The 15,388-nt window shown below is 45.0% G+C and overlaps 2 protein-coding genes across 2 annotated transcripts in view; one reads left to right on the plus strand and one right to left on the minus strand.

Annotated features, from left to right (window-relative positions):
- Positions 1–1,858: 1,858 nt before the first annotated feature.
- On the minus strand, positions 1,859–4,998 carry LOC128707144 (ADP-ribosylation factor-binding protein GGA1). Its single transcript, XM_053802090.1, has 6 exons — positions 4,965–4,998; positions 4,732–4,892; positions 4,524–4,661; positions 3,950–4,436; positions 3,584–3,646; positions 1,859–3,120 (listed from the first exon to the last, which is right to left on the minus strand). Exons 1-6 carry the CDS (start codon positions 4,996–4,998, stop codon positions 1,859–1,861), a joined length of 2,145 nt encoding a protein of 714 aa, XP_053658065.1.
- Positions 4,999–12,282: 7,284 nt separating this feature from the next.
- The window catches only part of LOC128718782 (zinc finger protein 665), a 69,610-nt gene continuing 66,504 nt past the window's right edge, over positions 12,283–15,388 (plus strand). The window contains exon 1 of the mRNA XM_053812398.1: positions 12,283–12,432. Coding sequence (XP_053668373.1) covers positions 12,301–12,432 — 132 coding nt within the window. The 5' untranslated portion in view covers positions 12,283–12,300. The remainder of the gene's footprint in view (positions 12,433–15,388) is intronic.

Below are 15,388 nucleotides of genomic sequence, written 5' to 3' on the forward strand. Positions count from 1 at the left end.
CGGATGGAGACGCGCAAACGGCACTTTGCGCACACTTACAAAAAATCATTGAGTAAAGTTTAACAATTTCCCAATGGTTGTTATCCAAACAGCCTGTTTGTTGGAAAAACTGATCGTAGCACAATGCATGTTTTTCTTTCCGATCGGATGGTATATGAGCTAGCGTTTCAGTCAATAATTAATCAAGAATCACTTTGGTTGAATAAATAAAACTGGCTATTCTACACACATAGAGTCAGTTTGGCTCGGGGGTGCATTGTTAGTTGGTCAATAAAGTAATCAACCTAATGTTGAAAGTGTCCCCTTCTGAATCGTCCCCCCGTCGAACGCTCGTTTTTGCTTACACAGCGCAAAGTCGATCGCAGCACCCTGGTATGTGCAAACAGAGACATCTTCAAGAAAGTGTGATGAGGAAGAATTTTGTAAAAAAAAAAAATCGTCTCCCCTTCCCACCAACATTGTCACCAAACGGAAGCTGCATAAAACAAAAACAAATCTCAACGTACAAACAAACCCTTTAAAGTAAGGGCCAGAAAAAGGCCCGATTGACAGAGTGAGCGACGGGAACACGCTGTTGAAATCTCAATTAAGCATGACATAAAGGAAAGTGAAGTGGTCAGCATACGCGCAAAGCGCGACTGTACTCCGCATAAAGGACGCCATGTTTGCGTGAAATGATTTGCTGCCCTTTTGGGATGACCAACGGCAGCAAACAGGTGACAAGCTGGACAGACATCTTCACACGAGGCGGCTAATTGATATGCAAGGTGTTGGAGTTTCTTTTTTTCTCTCTCACTCAGTGCTATCGGTCCATCGGTCTCTAGCCGTCAATCGAGTTGCGTTCATTTGCGCACCGGAATGGTGGTTGTCATGGTGCGCATTTCGTGAAGTTTTCGTAATTGCCTGTAGGAATCTGCATAATGAGTAGACGTGACAGGTGTAGTAGGTGTAATAGTATTCTTGTCCACTGTGTCCAAGAACTATAGCTAGGATAGTGTCAATAATTAGGTTCAAACAGAATTCACACTGCTCAGCCGCACCGTTGCTATGCAACAGTCGGGCCTTCAACGGATTGCTCTAGTGTCACGTCACATGCAATCTATTGGGTTGCACTAAAAGTTGTGTGCAGCGAAATATTTATACAAAATATCTATTGATGAACGTTTGTATAATTAATACTAATAGAAAATTTAATTTTATATGCATATTTCTCAAACAAAAAACCTTCGTTAGAAGTCTTTTTATTTAAAAGTTAAACTCTTGACAGAAACATTCGTTATGTGCTTTTGTTTTCTCTGTACCTTCAATATTATTTTGAATACCACGTACCGATTTAACAATTCCCACAAAGGATTAAGTCTTCGTAACAACACTGTGTCGAAAAAAAACGCTTACGTTTCACAACAACAACAAAAAAACCAACGAGCCATTAAATTGGGGCCGTTAAAATTACCTCCAAAACATAAATTGCCCAACACAGCACTCAATCAACGATGTATTTTTATGTTTTATGCTCCAGGTATTTACTCGCCCAGTAAATATCTCAGACTCTAACCAAAATCCACGTTTTTCCTTTCCCATTCTTCAAGGCCTTAATTGCGTTTTTTCTCGAAAAAAAAAAATATTCCACAAGTGTTCTTTAACTGGCATAATGTATATATACTTTTTTTATTATGCTTATTATATTCGCCTAATATTGACTCCGTGCGTTCGCCATTTTCGCGCGGATATAATTGCCTCAGTAAGCTGCCGCGTGCCGGGAGGTTTGAAAAGCTATGATGTTCGTCCTTGGGTAAAACGATCGTCCTGATTACAGTTCTCAATCACAGGGGTTCCGGTTTCGTTACCGCGTCACTGCTCATTCTCGCACCGATGGTACCGCCTGCATAACGATCGATTCCTTGATCGGATCTGGATCGTCACCCACCAGGTACGTCAGGATGCAGGTCAGATCGACCGGTTCACCGGTCGGGTTAGCCAGCAGCAGCACCTGCGTAATACCATCCGCCGGCGGTCGGAACGGTTTCGTACCGGGTAGGCTGGTGGCAGACGGTGACAACAGTCTCAACTTGCAAGGCTTCCGTACGCTCGCATCGAACTGAAAACTGGGAATGCTGGTACGGCCCTGATTAATCGTGGAAATAACAATCACCGTCACATCAGGCCGTGGATGGTCGGCTGCAAAGTTAAGCGTAATCTGAAGGCCTTCCTTATCATCCAGCACGGTACGTGACGGTTCCCGGCTCGGCTGAATACAATCAAGATCGATCACAATGTCCGCCAGTGCTTTCAATTCCGGCTTGGCCACAAGAACCTCGACTGGCACGCTTTGCTCCGAATTTGATGGGGTTTGTAGAGATTTTGTAACCGGTGCTGCCAAAATGGGATCATCTTCTTCCGATCCTGCTTCGGACGGTTCAGGTTTTGGTGTTGAAACAGATTGCTGTACCTCGTCGGAAGCCACCGCCGGTCCCGAAAGCAGGGTCGCTTTCATACCACTAATGATGGAATCCAGTTCGGGAATGGATTTGCTAGACGATCCAGCACCACTACTAGAACCATTCTGTGCCGCTGCTGCTGCTGTTGTTGGTGAAGTTTTCTTAGCAGCACTACCCATCGATGGTACAATCGGTTTTGTGCCTATCGAACCCGCCGGAGAAGATGCACTGGCGTTATTCCTAATGCTGCTGAGAATGGAATTTAATTCCATCAGATTATCTTTGGATTTGGTTTCGTTCGCTTTCAACCCGTTAATGCCGTACCCGGACGCGGTTGGTACACCACTGTGGGCAATCGCTTCCGGCAGCAGTTTACCGTCGCCGGGCGTTCCGTTGCTGCCAGATGACGAGAATATGTCACTCAAATCGTCATAGTTTGAACGCTGCGAGGTAGTAGTTACACTGCCACCACTTCCCGGTACATCACTGGACACATCGAACAGTGTGTCCAGTGCTTCCGGTCGCGTAATGTTGGGTGTGTAGTTTATGGCGGGAAGTGTCATCGACTCGTCGGTGTTACGCTGTGCCAGCGCTACCCGCTCTGCCGGTTGTTGATGAAGTACTTTTACGCGATATTTATCCAACGCTAGCGTAAGCGCATCATTAACTTCGAATATTTTTTCTGCAATATAGTGGAATAGACACGGACATTAGACTTTGTGATGAGCGAGTATTAGAGAAAGAGTTAAAGCTATGAAGAATAACAATTAAAACAGTTGCCGACAGTTAGAAGCCGATAGAGTAAAAATATATGTAACGAAACATCTAAACTATGCTTCAACGCGAGCTCAAATTACAACAGATATACGCTTAAAGTATTAGTCTTATCTTATTTCGTGGCAGATTTATACTAAATTGTGACATGCAGTATGGAATACACTAGACAGCTTTTACAGATCATAAACTACCTCCAGCTTAAACTCCAACAACAATCAACTAACGCATTCCTTTCCGTCAAGTAACTTAACTATTATCTAAAAGCTAAAGACCGGTGATTGTTTGTCCGCTTGTGTAAAAGAGCCACGAATTAAGTTAAGCCACTCATAGCAAAAGGAAAATCAACAATCGTAAGTGTGATTACTAACCAAATTCACTAGCTAAACTCCAGAATTTTCCTACATTCTTGCATCCGCTCTCAAGAGACTGAACTGTACGGGGGTGTGTGTGTGTGTGTTTGGGGGGAAGGTTAATTCGTATTTTGGTGGAGGATGCGATGTGGGTGATGATGATGATGATGATGGAGGGATGAGGCGACGATGGGTGACGGTTGTCGTGAAATGGGAATGGTGAATCGTGACCGTTAAAATAGAAAAAGTAGACAGAGAATACGGAGTTAGAAACGGAATGATTCCATACTAAATCATACGAACTAAATATGTTACATTAACGAATGTTAGCCGTGCCGGACAAATATGAAGGCATCGAATAAGTATACAAAAGGAGTATCTTACCGAGCATTTCTTCGCTGTGTTGTGTTTCTTCCGCCAGCCGGACAATCGTTGGGTGGGCACTTTCACACGATTCATAAATTTCACTCAGTATCGCCAACTCATCGTCCGACGTTTCACCGGCCCGATACTGATCCAACATTTCGTTCAGCAGCTTCGTATTTTCTGCCACCTTCTGCAGCTCGGTCAACCGGCGACTCTTCATCTGTGTACGGCGTTCCTCGTCCCGGTACAGATTCTGTATCAGCAGGTTCGCTTTCTCAAAGTTTTCCGGCTTACCGCTGCTGATGAGTTGTTTCAGCTTTTGCTGCTCCTTGTCCAGCACCGGACCACGCTCGTCCGGATGTCGGACCGGTGGACCGCGGATGATCACGTTCTGCTGTGACCGATGCTGAATGCCCTGGGTTGCAAGCAGATTATACGCTTCCTGTATTTTATCACAATCGCACGGATCGTACTTGTTCGTCCAGGTAAGTAGAATGTTTAGAATCTGGGCAAACAAATATGCAAATGAATGTTATCAATTCACGCGTTGGGATAGTGGGCTTTGCTTATCATCACAGGTCGGACTACTTACACGGTCGGAAACTTCGCGCGGTGTTTGGTCACCGTTGTACTTCTTCGAAACCATCTTGATCAGTTCGTTGAGAAACCGAAACTTGTTTATTTCCGACCGAAACTCCCGGCCCAACGATTCCATGCATTCTTCCAGCGCCTATCACGAAAACACGAAGCAAAAAACGGTAAACATATTGCAAATGACCTTTCCTTTATCACACGCTCACCTCTAGCGCAAGCAATGATTCCTTCGTGTTGGGAGACTGTATCCGGCTTACAAGCAGCTCCCGGGCAATGGACATCTTGGACGGATCCTTTTTCAACGTCAGACAGAACTGATCGATTGCGGACACGTCCAAATCGTGATTGTTCGGATGGACGGCTTTCCCTGGTGGAGAAAACAAAACGAGTAACGAGTGAAAACTATCTACCATGGAAAACGAATGCTGTCGATACTCACGCAAATAGCTATCGAGAACCGTGCGTACATCCATTCCTTGCCAGTGGAAGAACTGATGGCCAATACTGCAATATTACGGGGCAACAAAATCAACACGAACTTTTTGCAGCAGCAGTAACTTTTCTTTCCTTCCTTTTTGCCTAGCGGAACGTATCTGCGCTATCGTACGTTCACGCGAAGTATGTCTGTTCTTAGCTTGAGTCGTGCGAAAACGACAAGCTTTTGTTTGGTTGCTCTAGGAACCGTAGACAACCGTTCCCGCTGCTTGAAGCGCTGCAGGGTGAGTTATAAACGTAGCGTTGCCTATTTCCACGGAAACGTCAATACACATGGGCAAATTGAATTGTTTTGTTTGGGTGCGTTTAGTGGGATGCGCCGTTCAAACAGGGCGTTTGTTTTCCGTTCCTTTCAGTCTATCATTTCGTGGAAAATATTCTAAATTTCCTAAATGGCCCGGTACCAAAAATCAATTTACTCACCAATCAACGAGTAAACGCCTTCGGGCAACTTTAGTGACGTTATTTATTATGCACCAGAACGAAAGAGCGTACAAAGCAAGATGGGATATTGGGGCAGTTCGGAACCGGTACCTACAAAACAATCAATTTGTTCACATTTTGCGATATTCTATAGGAATTGGTGTTATTATTTTTATAAAACGTAAATGCTGTTTGCAAAGCATTTGTTATAGCAACTTGCTTTTCTATGTTTCCTCAGCTTCTTTGCACACACGTCCGTTCATCCGGCCGTTGGTTGAGAAACTGTCCCAAGTAAAAAAAAAGCATTCCATAAAGAGAAATCCAAAAGCACTTAATTTTGTATCATCTCCGTATCGTATCGCTATTGCCAAATCTCGTATTTTACTCGTAGCGAGTTCTCATCGCCTTCCTCTTTTGCTTTTAGGTTCCTTCACTTTGGCCGGATAGCATCGCAACAACACCCGGTACACCAGACGATGGATAATTTAAAGTTGTATAAGCGCTACATTGAAGAAAGCTACACCTCAGCCACCTCACTCACCGTGCGCCGATATTCGGCGGGTGTGCATTGTGTGCGGATGGACATAAATTAGCAACCGATTAGCATGATTATGACAAATTGACATTAAAAACTCGTTCCTTTGGAAGCCGCACAAGAATGCACTCGGAAAACCCCTGAAGGCTGTGCCTTGTTTCTCGAAAGAAAGTTGGCAGAACGAAGGAAGTTGTTCCTGGAATTCCTAAATATTGCAGCGTATCCACAACAAAATTATGCATTCTGAGAGTTCATTTTTGGGACTTGTTCCAAGTGGGAGGACGGAGTTAATCATTCTTACAATAGCATCGATATTGAACTCCGTCGGGAAGTGTACGCATCCAGCACAAACAGTTAGTTGATTGACAATTGAATTAACCTTCAGGTGATACGAAGATTATCTTCATTCGTTTCGGAACATAGCCAAATTTGCCTTATAGAACCACGAAAAACGAAACACCTCTCGATCCAAAGCAATCCAATGAACTGCAATTCAAATTCACTTAAACTGAACAAAACGAACTACAGCAAGAGAACGAACGTTGCTTGACCCTTTTTCCCATTTTTCCTTAGCTTATTTCAAGTTCGTCGTTCAGCCGAGGATCCTTTTCAACGAGGCGGAGAAGAAAAGCGCAACATGACGTCTGCCGGTGGGATGTAACAATGCACCGAGCAACCCACGGGAGGTCTCGCGATCCACTGGGTGTGCCAAAAACGCCAAGCGCAGAAACAAACAGCGTGTAACGATTTGTCAATTGTTCCGGTAAACACTGCAATTATATCGTTGACCGGTCTCACACTTACTCGGACGGTCAGTGACCATTTGCAGGCAAATGACTCTAATGAAATGCTTCAACAGTCGTTCAAGTCTTCTGGTAGCATGACGATTACCAGGAAAGTTAGGAAGAATATCATTACCCATGCAAACTGTCCCGATCGCTGTCCTCTTAGCCTGTAACGGTTCCCCCGTCAGTGGAAGCATGTAAACAAAGCTGAAATGCATGGAAAAAGATTGCGAAACCGATCCGCTGGCAGAAAGGATCGCAGTAAATAAAACCAAAGACAGGTTTCCCTTTTATGGTTCCGCTTTACTTCACCTCCGCGAACCACAGCGCCATCATGTGCCGATCCTGTTTTGCCCACAATCTGAAGCAGGCTCGCTTTTTCGGGCATTCTAGCCGAAAGTTTATTTCTGCAGAGGTGGTGCCATTTTTTGGCAGATTTTAAATTATCTCCGCTGCACAACCCGTCGCACTTGGGGAACGGGATTGTTTCTTTTCCGTTCCAAATTACTTGTCTGGCGGGAAGGCGGGAAAAATGAATCACACAATTTTGGGACCGCACTGACCACACTTCTTTGCTGCGCCCACGTAAAGGGTTCTCTGCTCGGTCCGTTCGTCTCCTGCGGTGTGCTGTTAACCTTCAAGGAACACCTTTAGGGTGTCCCAGCGTGTGTCAGCATACAGTGCGTGGCCAACAGCGGTCCACTTCCCAAACAGGCTGTAGACATCGTAAAGCCTGGCAAGCTTGATTAAAAATGCATGATTTAGTGCGCGAAGGAAGAAAGAAAGACATTTTCACCGAAGGCGCTTTAATTAATATGTAACGATCGCCAGAATCACTTGAACGGTGGGAGATTTTGGTTATGGTTGTACGAACGGGAGAAAGGAAGCAAAAAAAAACGGTAGCTACAGGATCAAAATTTTGTCCAACACACTCATGTAGCCATGTAGTAGAACATGTTTTTTTTTTGTTAAATTTGTTGCTGAAACGATGCAGCATTTTGTCTCGATGGCTTTATCGCGATGAAATGTCGAATCAAAATTAATGTCCCACGTGTTTTTGCGCTCTTGGTGCACACGGCGAGGTGAGATATTTCTACTGATGTCATCCCGTTGAAGATGTGTTACGTACATGGTTGAGATTAGGAAAGAACATGGTAATCCAATTAGGATGATTAGGGTTTTCCACTGGAGTAAAGGTGTGAGAACCATTTAAATGGAAACACGACAAACAGAAAGGCTGATAACATGGTCAGAAAAATTCAAAATTGGAATATAAAAATGCTTTTTATTATTAAATCATTTGATGTAATTTTACGCCGAAATTAACAACTTTTATCAATCATCAATTCTGTGGTGAGTGTATGAAGTTATCCGGTCATATTGGCAATCTGTCTACTGTTCTTGAGATGCATTAATTGCTACGTTGAAGATTTTGCTTATGTTACTAAACATATGGTTTGCATAGTTTGAAGCCCGATGAGGGTCCCACACGAGCGGATCGAGGTAAAATCTCAACGGAACAACCCTTCTAAGACTATCCGGCTACATGATAATAAAAAGGTCGAGAATGACAGACATAGTAAGCATAACCTCGTCGGTCGTCGTAAGGTCGTCTCAGAGTATTACAGTCTTAAAAAAGAACTAATTGATAGTGACTGACCGCTTTGCACCTCTTCATACCTTTGAAGGAATTACGCTTGAGCTATTTATAAACTAAAAGTAAAAAAAAGGAAATAGTGTTTACGACAGCTAATCAGAAGTACAAACTGAAACTGCTGGAGTAAAGTTTTTTAGCTAAAGTCAGTATAAAACATGTCAGCAATGGAGCAGTCACGCTACTCCACCTGTGTTTGATGAGTTCCGTTAAAAATCCAAAACTGGCACTCACCAAATATGTTGCATGAGTTACACATACTTCTGCTGGTTGGGATTTTGCTGCCTGGGTCAGGGCCCGTTTGATAAAAAGGCCAACCGATTCACACACACTACCAAAAGAGCTACACATCTCCCTAAAGGCGGCTATATGCTCCCGCTCGGTGCGAGTGTGTGTGTGTGTGCGGCGCGATGGAAGTGTGTGTGCGCGTTTCTTAATTTAGAAAGCAAGGCCTCCGACACATAGGAAAGCCAGTGCGCGTCCTAGTATTCGTAGTGCTTCTGTCTGATCAGGTTGTGTGTTGTGTGTGGTGTACGCTGTGTTGTGTCTCTTCTCTATATTGCCTTCCTTTCCTCTTTCTGCTGCCACCATATCTTCCTCTCCTTTTCCCCTGCGCTTGAGGCGCCTCTATCGTTCCGGCTGGTAAAACCACACACCTCTATCCATATTAGTTTGCATTTTTGGCGTTGTGTGTGATGCGGTGTGACGATGTGTGCGGCGCCGTACGCCCTTGTAGTTTCTTTGCCACTTTGTGTGAAGTGTTTGCGTTTATTTTTTTTTTCGTCGCACCACATATGATTTTTTTTTTCGTTCGTATTGTATGAAGAAAGGCGTATTGAAATTGCGATCAATGCGATTGAATATATTTATCACAGCAAAGCGTACCCTGTAGCCGAGTAAAAAGAAATAACTCGAAACACGGCTTGAAGCAAATGAGAGAGAAAAAAAATGGCGGCTAGGCTGAAAAATAATTGCTGCGTCACGCGAGAACAACGTCACGAAACGTTCGTTCTTTGGAAAAATCGCGAAAAAGGCCACGTTTCTGGCCCGAGCGCAGAGTTGTTTTTCTGGCGGGAAGACCTACCATCGCCGTATCGGGTTTTGCTGTGGTCCGTGCGTGTGCGAGAAGCAGGCCGTTTTTTTGATAAAGTGCGTGATGTTGAAAATAAGACACCACCACACCGCTACGGGCACCTCTACTTGCTTGCAATCCCCACCGGACAAACACACACGGAAAGCAAGCCATGTAAAGAAGGGTGTGGTGGTTGCTTCTCGCTTCGCTTTTCTCTCCTCTCGTTTCCCGCTCCACCGTCTCTTGTTCTCATTCGGTGTTTCGTTCGCTGTACAGTGGTTGGGCTGATGGTGTGAGCCGTATCCTTGTGTAGTGAACTGAAGATGACTGTACCACCGTGCGTGTGTGTGTGCTCTAATGAATAAGCGCACTGTCTCTTTCTCCCTCACGCTCCTCTACATGACGTTCGCTAAAGGCGCCGTTTGACAGCGACCAAATTGCTCCATTCTTGTGTTGGTAGCTCACCACGAACGATTGACGCACACGCTGCTCGTGGCGTACCTTTCACACGCATCATCATCCCGTTCCGGTGCCTTTTATCGCGGTGCGATTCTTTTCCTTTTACTCTTCTATCGAGTCGCGTGACGTGTGTACAGCGCGAGGGTTATTTTAGAAAAGCCGCGATTTTTTGGTGGTGATTGTACGGCAGCAAATCGCGTGCGCGCCACTCACCTAAGGTGCTGCGCACACACGTAAGCGATTCGGCGTCGTTTTGTTGTGTGTTTCGAAAAGGGCATGATAACATTAACCGGAATGTGTTGCACGCACACACGCGGTTGCGAGGTAAAGAAATGGTTTCTTAACATTGTGCTGAGCGTGATGGGAAAAGTTAAACATTTCGCGTAAATGAAAGATGTGCGAAAGAAAGAAAGATAATTCACCCTTTCTCTCACTCCCGGAGCCATCGAGTACAAAAGTTGTGGAGTCTGTCCTGCAATGCGTGTTCTTTTTATTTCCTCATTTTCCTAAACGCCACCAAAGTGTCAAACGTTCGTGTTTTGTTAGCTGTCAAAGCTGTCAATTGTGTGCCGTAGTCCAGCACAGTGTTGTGTCGCTCACATCTGAAAAAATATTCTGCGTGCTGTGTTTGCACACGACGACGCCAAGCGAATGAAACATAAAATGGCGGCACAGTGTGACGCTCTTGCCGTTTAGTTCCTTTTTTTGTTTTTTGCTAGTTCCAGGGGTTTTTGCGTGAAACAATTCAGTCGTGCGCAATTTTCGCGCGCTTTTTAGTGAAAACATACATCAGCACAGAGTGGAATCTGGTATGGAGGTGTATTGAAACGTGCGTGAATGTCAGACACGTGTGTGTGTGTGCGTATTCTGGCACTTGTAGGCGTGCATGCTCTAGGCGTACACACATATTTAGTTCTGCGCGTGGAGTGCGTGGTAGCATAAGAAGGAAACCATCAAAAGACAGAGACGAACAGACAGACACGTGTGTGTTGGGCATTTTTCCGATTGCATCGGGAAAAAGGCTTCACACTACAGTGGAATCGGTGCGCTATCACAATTATCTCACCACACAACTCCCCCGGCACCAGTAGGCATTGAGTAGTCTCCTCATCGCACACTCATTCTTCACGCACACTTCGTCGCACTTTCTCTCACTCGCGCACCCGGCACGGTTCGTGTGGCCGACACTGCTGTTGAAGTGGTAAAAGAAGACCGGGTCAAAATTACAGTGGTGTAGCGCGAGAGGAATGTTTGTAGAACATATATCCATGCTTTTGCTACTGCAGCAATGTTGGGGGTTTGTGTGGTTATGTGTGTTTTTGGTGCCTTCGGGAGGTGTGTAGTACGTCACATCACGCAAATGATAATTTTGCTATGTTTGAGTAAAGGCATGGTGTGTTTGCAAGTGTGCAAAAATAAAAGAACACCTTCCCTATTCATACTACTACGTCCAGCGTACGTCGTATGGCTTGCTGGGATGTAAACAAATGCATTGTTGACAAGTGAGCAACACCTTGCTAGGGCCGCAATGACGCTAAAGTGCCTCTGAATCAGCTCCGCTTGTAATTTATCAATTTTATCTACATCGATTGGTGTTGTCGGACAGCTGGTTCTCATGCAAATATATCCACAAAGTTCATTCCTATCTCCTTCTCAACTCGCTTTCTCTGTAAATCCCTTCATGTACACCACGAAAAGAATCGAATAACTGAAATATTAATAATGTCCTTTCTGTATTTTAGGTGGCATCCACTACACGCTAGCTAGCGCTCATCTTCTGTGAACGGTTCGGGTCGCAAACGGAACGCGCGAGGAAAGGTTTTTTGGAACATGTGAAAAAAGGTTGATGTGTGAAGTGTGTTTCGATAGTTCCCTTCCGTTCCGTGCAGTGTGAATTAACACGGCAAACTCGCGTCGAAAGTATGAGTGGCACAGCATAGCACGATTGTTAAATGTCATGCACTTTGACGACGTGTGTTCTGTTGACGTCAAGTAACGAAAACCAGACGTTTTTGCAATGGAATAGTTAGGAATTGCACGGAGGCCATGTAAAAGTGTATCAATTGAAAGTGAAATTTGCAATTACAATTTTTGTAAAAATAGAGTGAAAACGGAGCTTAGGAGGCATAAAATAGGACAGTAATTTTAAACAGTGTTGAATACGCGTAGTGTTTTACGCGTACACATTCTTTTTTTTGTTACTCCGGTGCGTGCGTATGGTAGGCGCTTGTAACCGGGTGATTGTATAGTGCACGGACACATACACGCATTTCGTTAAAGTTGATAAATCTTGATTTGCTGTGAGAAGCAGCAAGAGTGGTAAACATAGGAAAGAAAACATCTCGCGCCAAAATGTGTGCAGCGCAGACGAATGCTCCGGCCAGCTTTAATTACGCGTGGGGCTTTCAGGAGAACCAGCGGGCCGACTCGGTGGTGGAGATTAGCCAAAACATCAACTACACTGTCGGCGATGGAACATCAACGGTACGTGATACGCTCTGCTTTCTGTATTTTAAAACGCATTCGAAATGCTTTTTTTTTCTCCTACACTGTTCCGTCTCGTTTAATATCATTTTTGTGCTTTAAGCTGTTGTCGGATACGCAAACGAGATCCGGTTCAGGGTTCAAGTGTGGAGATGGTTCAACGATTGCTTGGTGTATTACTTTAATAAAACATATTCAGAGATTAGCAGTCCAGTTCAACCACAAAATATTATCTGACAACAGCGTAAAACAATTCGCACCCATTAAACCAACTCGACTGTGGAGAATGAGCTTCCGTTGCATCGGTGATAAAGCAAAGTTGTGTTTATTGAATCTTTTAAGAAGAGCCAATCGACTCTTAAAGTTGTAGGAGACCCAATGGAGATTCAGATTCAGATGAATGAGATTCGCCCATTACTATAAAGAACCGCCACGAACCAGGAGCTAGTCATATTCGAAGCTAATGAGGTTATAATGGTGACTTTTGAAATGCATTAAGGTAGGAGTAGTAAATGCCCATCGGTATTCAACGGTATAGCGCTACAGATGTGTAACGTTCACATCGTTCGTTCGTATTACTTCTGCAACTATGAATTCAATAGCTATGATCCAGTGCCTAGGTCAAACGTTAACTGTCATGACTGACTGATGAGGCTTCGTACATCCACCTGATGCTAGTCGCTCCCCCTTCGGAACAATCATTCCACCAAGACCAGCGTGAGGAATGCTTTTATTCTGACCGGAGCAGGCTAGCCTCCCCAGTGTGTGCTGATCATTATTATGCTACGGCTGTAGGATATAAGGATTTCACCGAGGATTGGCGTGCTATGTGGTAGTAGCTGCTTCCCCACATAGTTCTTTCTCTCTCTTTTACTCACTATGCTACTGCTTCGAACCCTGCAGTGTGCGTTGTCGTCGTGGTGCGTGTACGACATTTCACTTTTGCGCAAAAAAAAGGTACAGCAGCATAATAATACCATATCAACAGTAGGCCATGCTGGTTGCCTCCGTGCATAATCGTGGCTGAGTCTCGGAACCACCACCACCATGACATGACTCAACCCCACGTTAGGAGGAATGTGTTGGAATGCCAGCAGAGGGCAAGGCAGATGGTGTTGTGAGTGTGAGACACCCGTGAGACAACGGGTGCTTGTATTGCAACATACTACACTGCATAGCATAACCACCACTACCACCACACCTTTCCACCTTTCCTTTTTACAGCCGTCCCAATGTGCTCGATGCGTGTCCGGGAGAAGGTTTGTTTTCATCGTGACGCGATATGCGCGCGTACTGATACAACTACCATCGCTACCCGGCGCCATGCTTTGCGTGTATCCCACATTGAAGCGTGCGTGCGTCGTGTGTCCGCCGTGAGTGTGTGTGTCTTTTGCGCGACCGGAGATAGTTGATTGGGGTGGTGTGGATTTCTCCTTGGTTTCGGGTTGATGCTATATCCCCCGTGTGTGGGATGGTGTTGTGTTGTTTTTTTTTTTTTGATTGCCTTCCTAACTGTCTGGTACTATTTCTGCCAACATACCATCGCAACCATTGCCACCGCGCGCACGGTAACCACTACTATATCGACAACTGAGCCGATGGGTGTTCTCCACCACACGTCACACGCGCGCGTATTTAATTTGCGCTCTTCTCCTCCGTGTGGTGTGTTGCTATGTGTGATCATTGGCGATGTCGATGTGATGTACCACCCCGGGACTTCCCAGTGATCAGATGTTTTCGTTGCTTTTTCTCTATCCTTTCTCTAGTGTTCGTGGACAGTGCGCGTTTGGTTGTTTGTTTTGATTACCATCTTCCAACCCTAGGTGTTGCTACCTTTTTTTTTACAATGCGCTGGTGGTCTAGTTGAGTAATTATGGTAATTCTCACGAGTGTCTTGTGAATAAAGGCACCCCGGCAAATGAGGCTCTACTTTCGGAAGGATATCCCCACACTTTTACTGACAATGAATTCTTTTCAATTCCAAGCCAGATTTCATGTCTTAGAAACTTTAGCTTGGAAGTCAGGGCTCGGACTTGACTGAGAAGCTCTTATTGTTGTATCGCAAATAATTTTCCTGCACCACAGTTGTGGACTCCCTCTTGACAGAAACTCTGTGTATATTAATATGGAACAAGTGCTCCAAAGGTCGACACAGTCTAGCCGAGCCCTTATCGTGCAGGACGACGACACACACAGCGCAAAGGACACACTTCGGCTCTTTTATCCTTTGCTTATGCTCGCACACACTTCCTTTCATCGAGAAGAGCCTGTGTGTATAGAGGAGGGCACCTTCCGTACTTGTCAAAGCGTACACACACACATTCGTGTGTCGAAGGGAGCTTTAAATTTGGGCATTTATTTTTGCTGGTGTGGTGTGTAATAATATTTCTTCCTTTTCGATGGTATTTTGGGAAGCACAAAACCATGTGCCATGGATGTGTGTGGGTGTGTGTGTGCGTCAGTGTGGTATGTCCGATGTACACGTTTTGTTAGTGGCTGTGTGTGTGCACCTCCTCCTAATGATGCACTATGATGCGAGTATAGGAAGGTGTTGGGGGTGTTGGTGCTGGTGTTTATGCGATGCTGTTCGCCTTTTCGAGCACGGTGTGTTGTATTGATATGGTGTGGTGTAGAACGTGTAGAGAAAAAGCGTGTGCCTATAGTTGTTTTGTTTTGGAAACAGGTTGTTCGCGACAGTGCGGATGAGGAGAGGGTGTGTATATGCGCGCACTTTAACAAAAGGGGGCTGGTTTCGGCAGGGTATCTGACGAGAGGGGTATTTTGGCACACGACTGTTGCGTGCGTATATGTGTGTAGTACCAACAGCAGCAACAAGCAACACACCAACGTTGCCACACCGCGGCTCTCACCCTCATATGGCGTTGATCTGTGCGATCCCAACAACCCATCCCCCAACAAGTGCAAGTATGGTGTATGCTGGTGGTGTTGTTGCTGT

Source organism: Anopheles marshallii, chromosome 2 (genome assembly GCF_943734725.1).
Source record: "Anopheles marshallii chromosome 2, idAnoMarsDA_429_01, whole genome shotgun sequence".
NCBI lineage: Eukaryota > Metazoa > Arthropoda > Insecta > Diptera > Culicidae > Anopheles > Anopheles marshallii.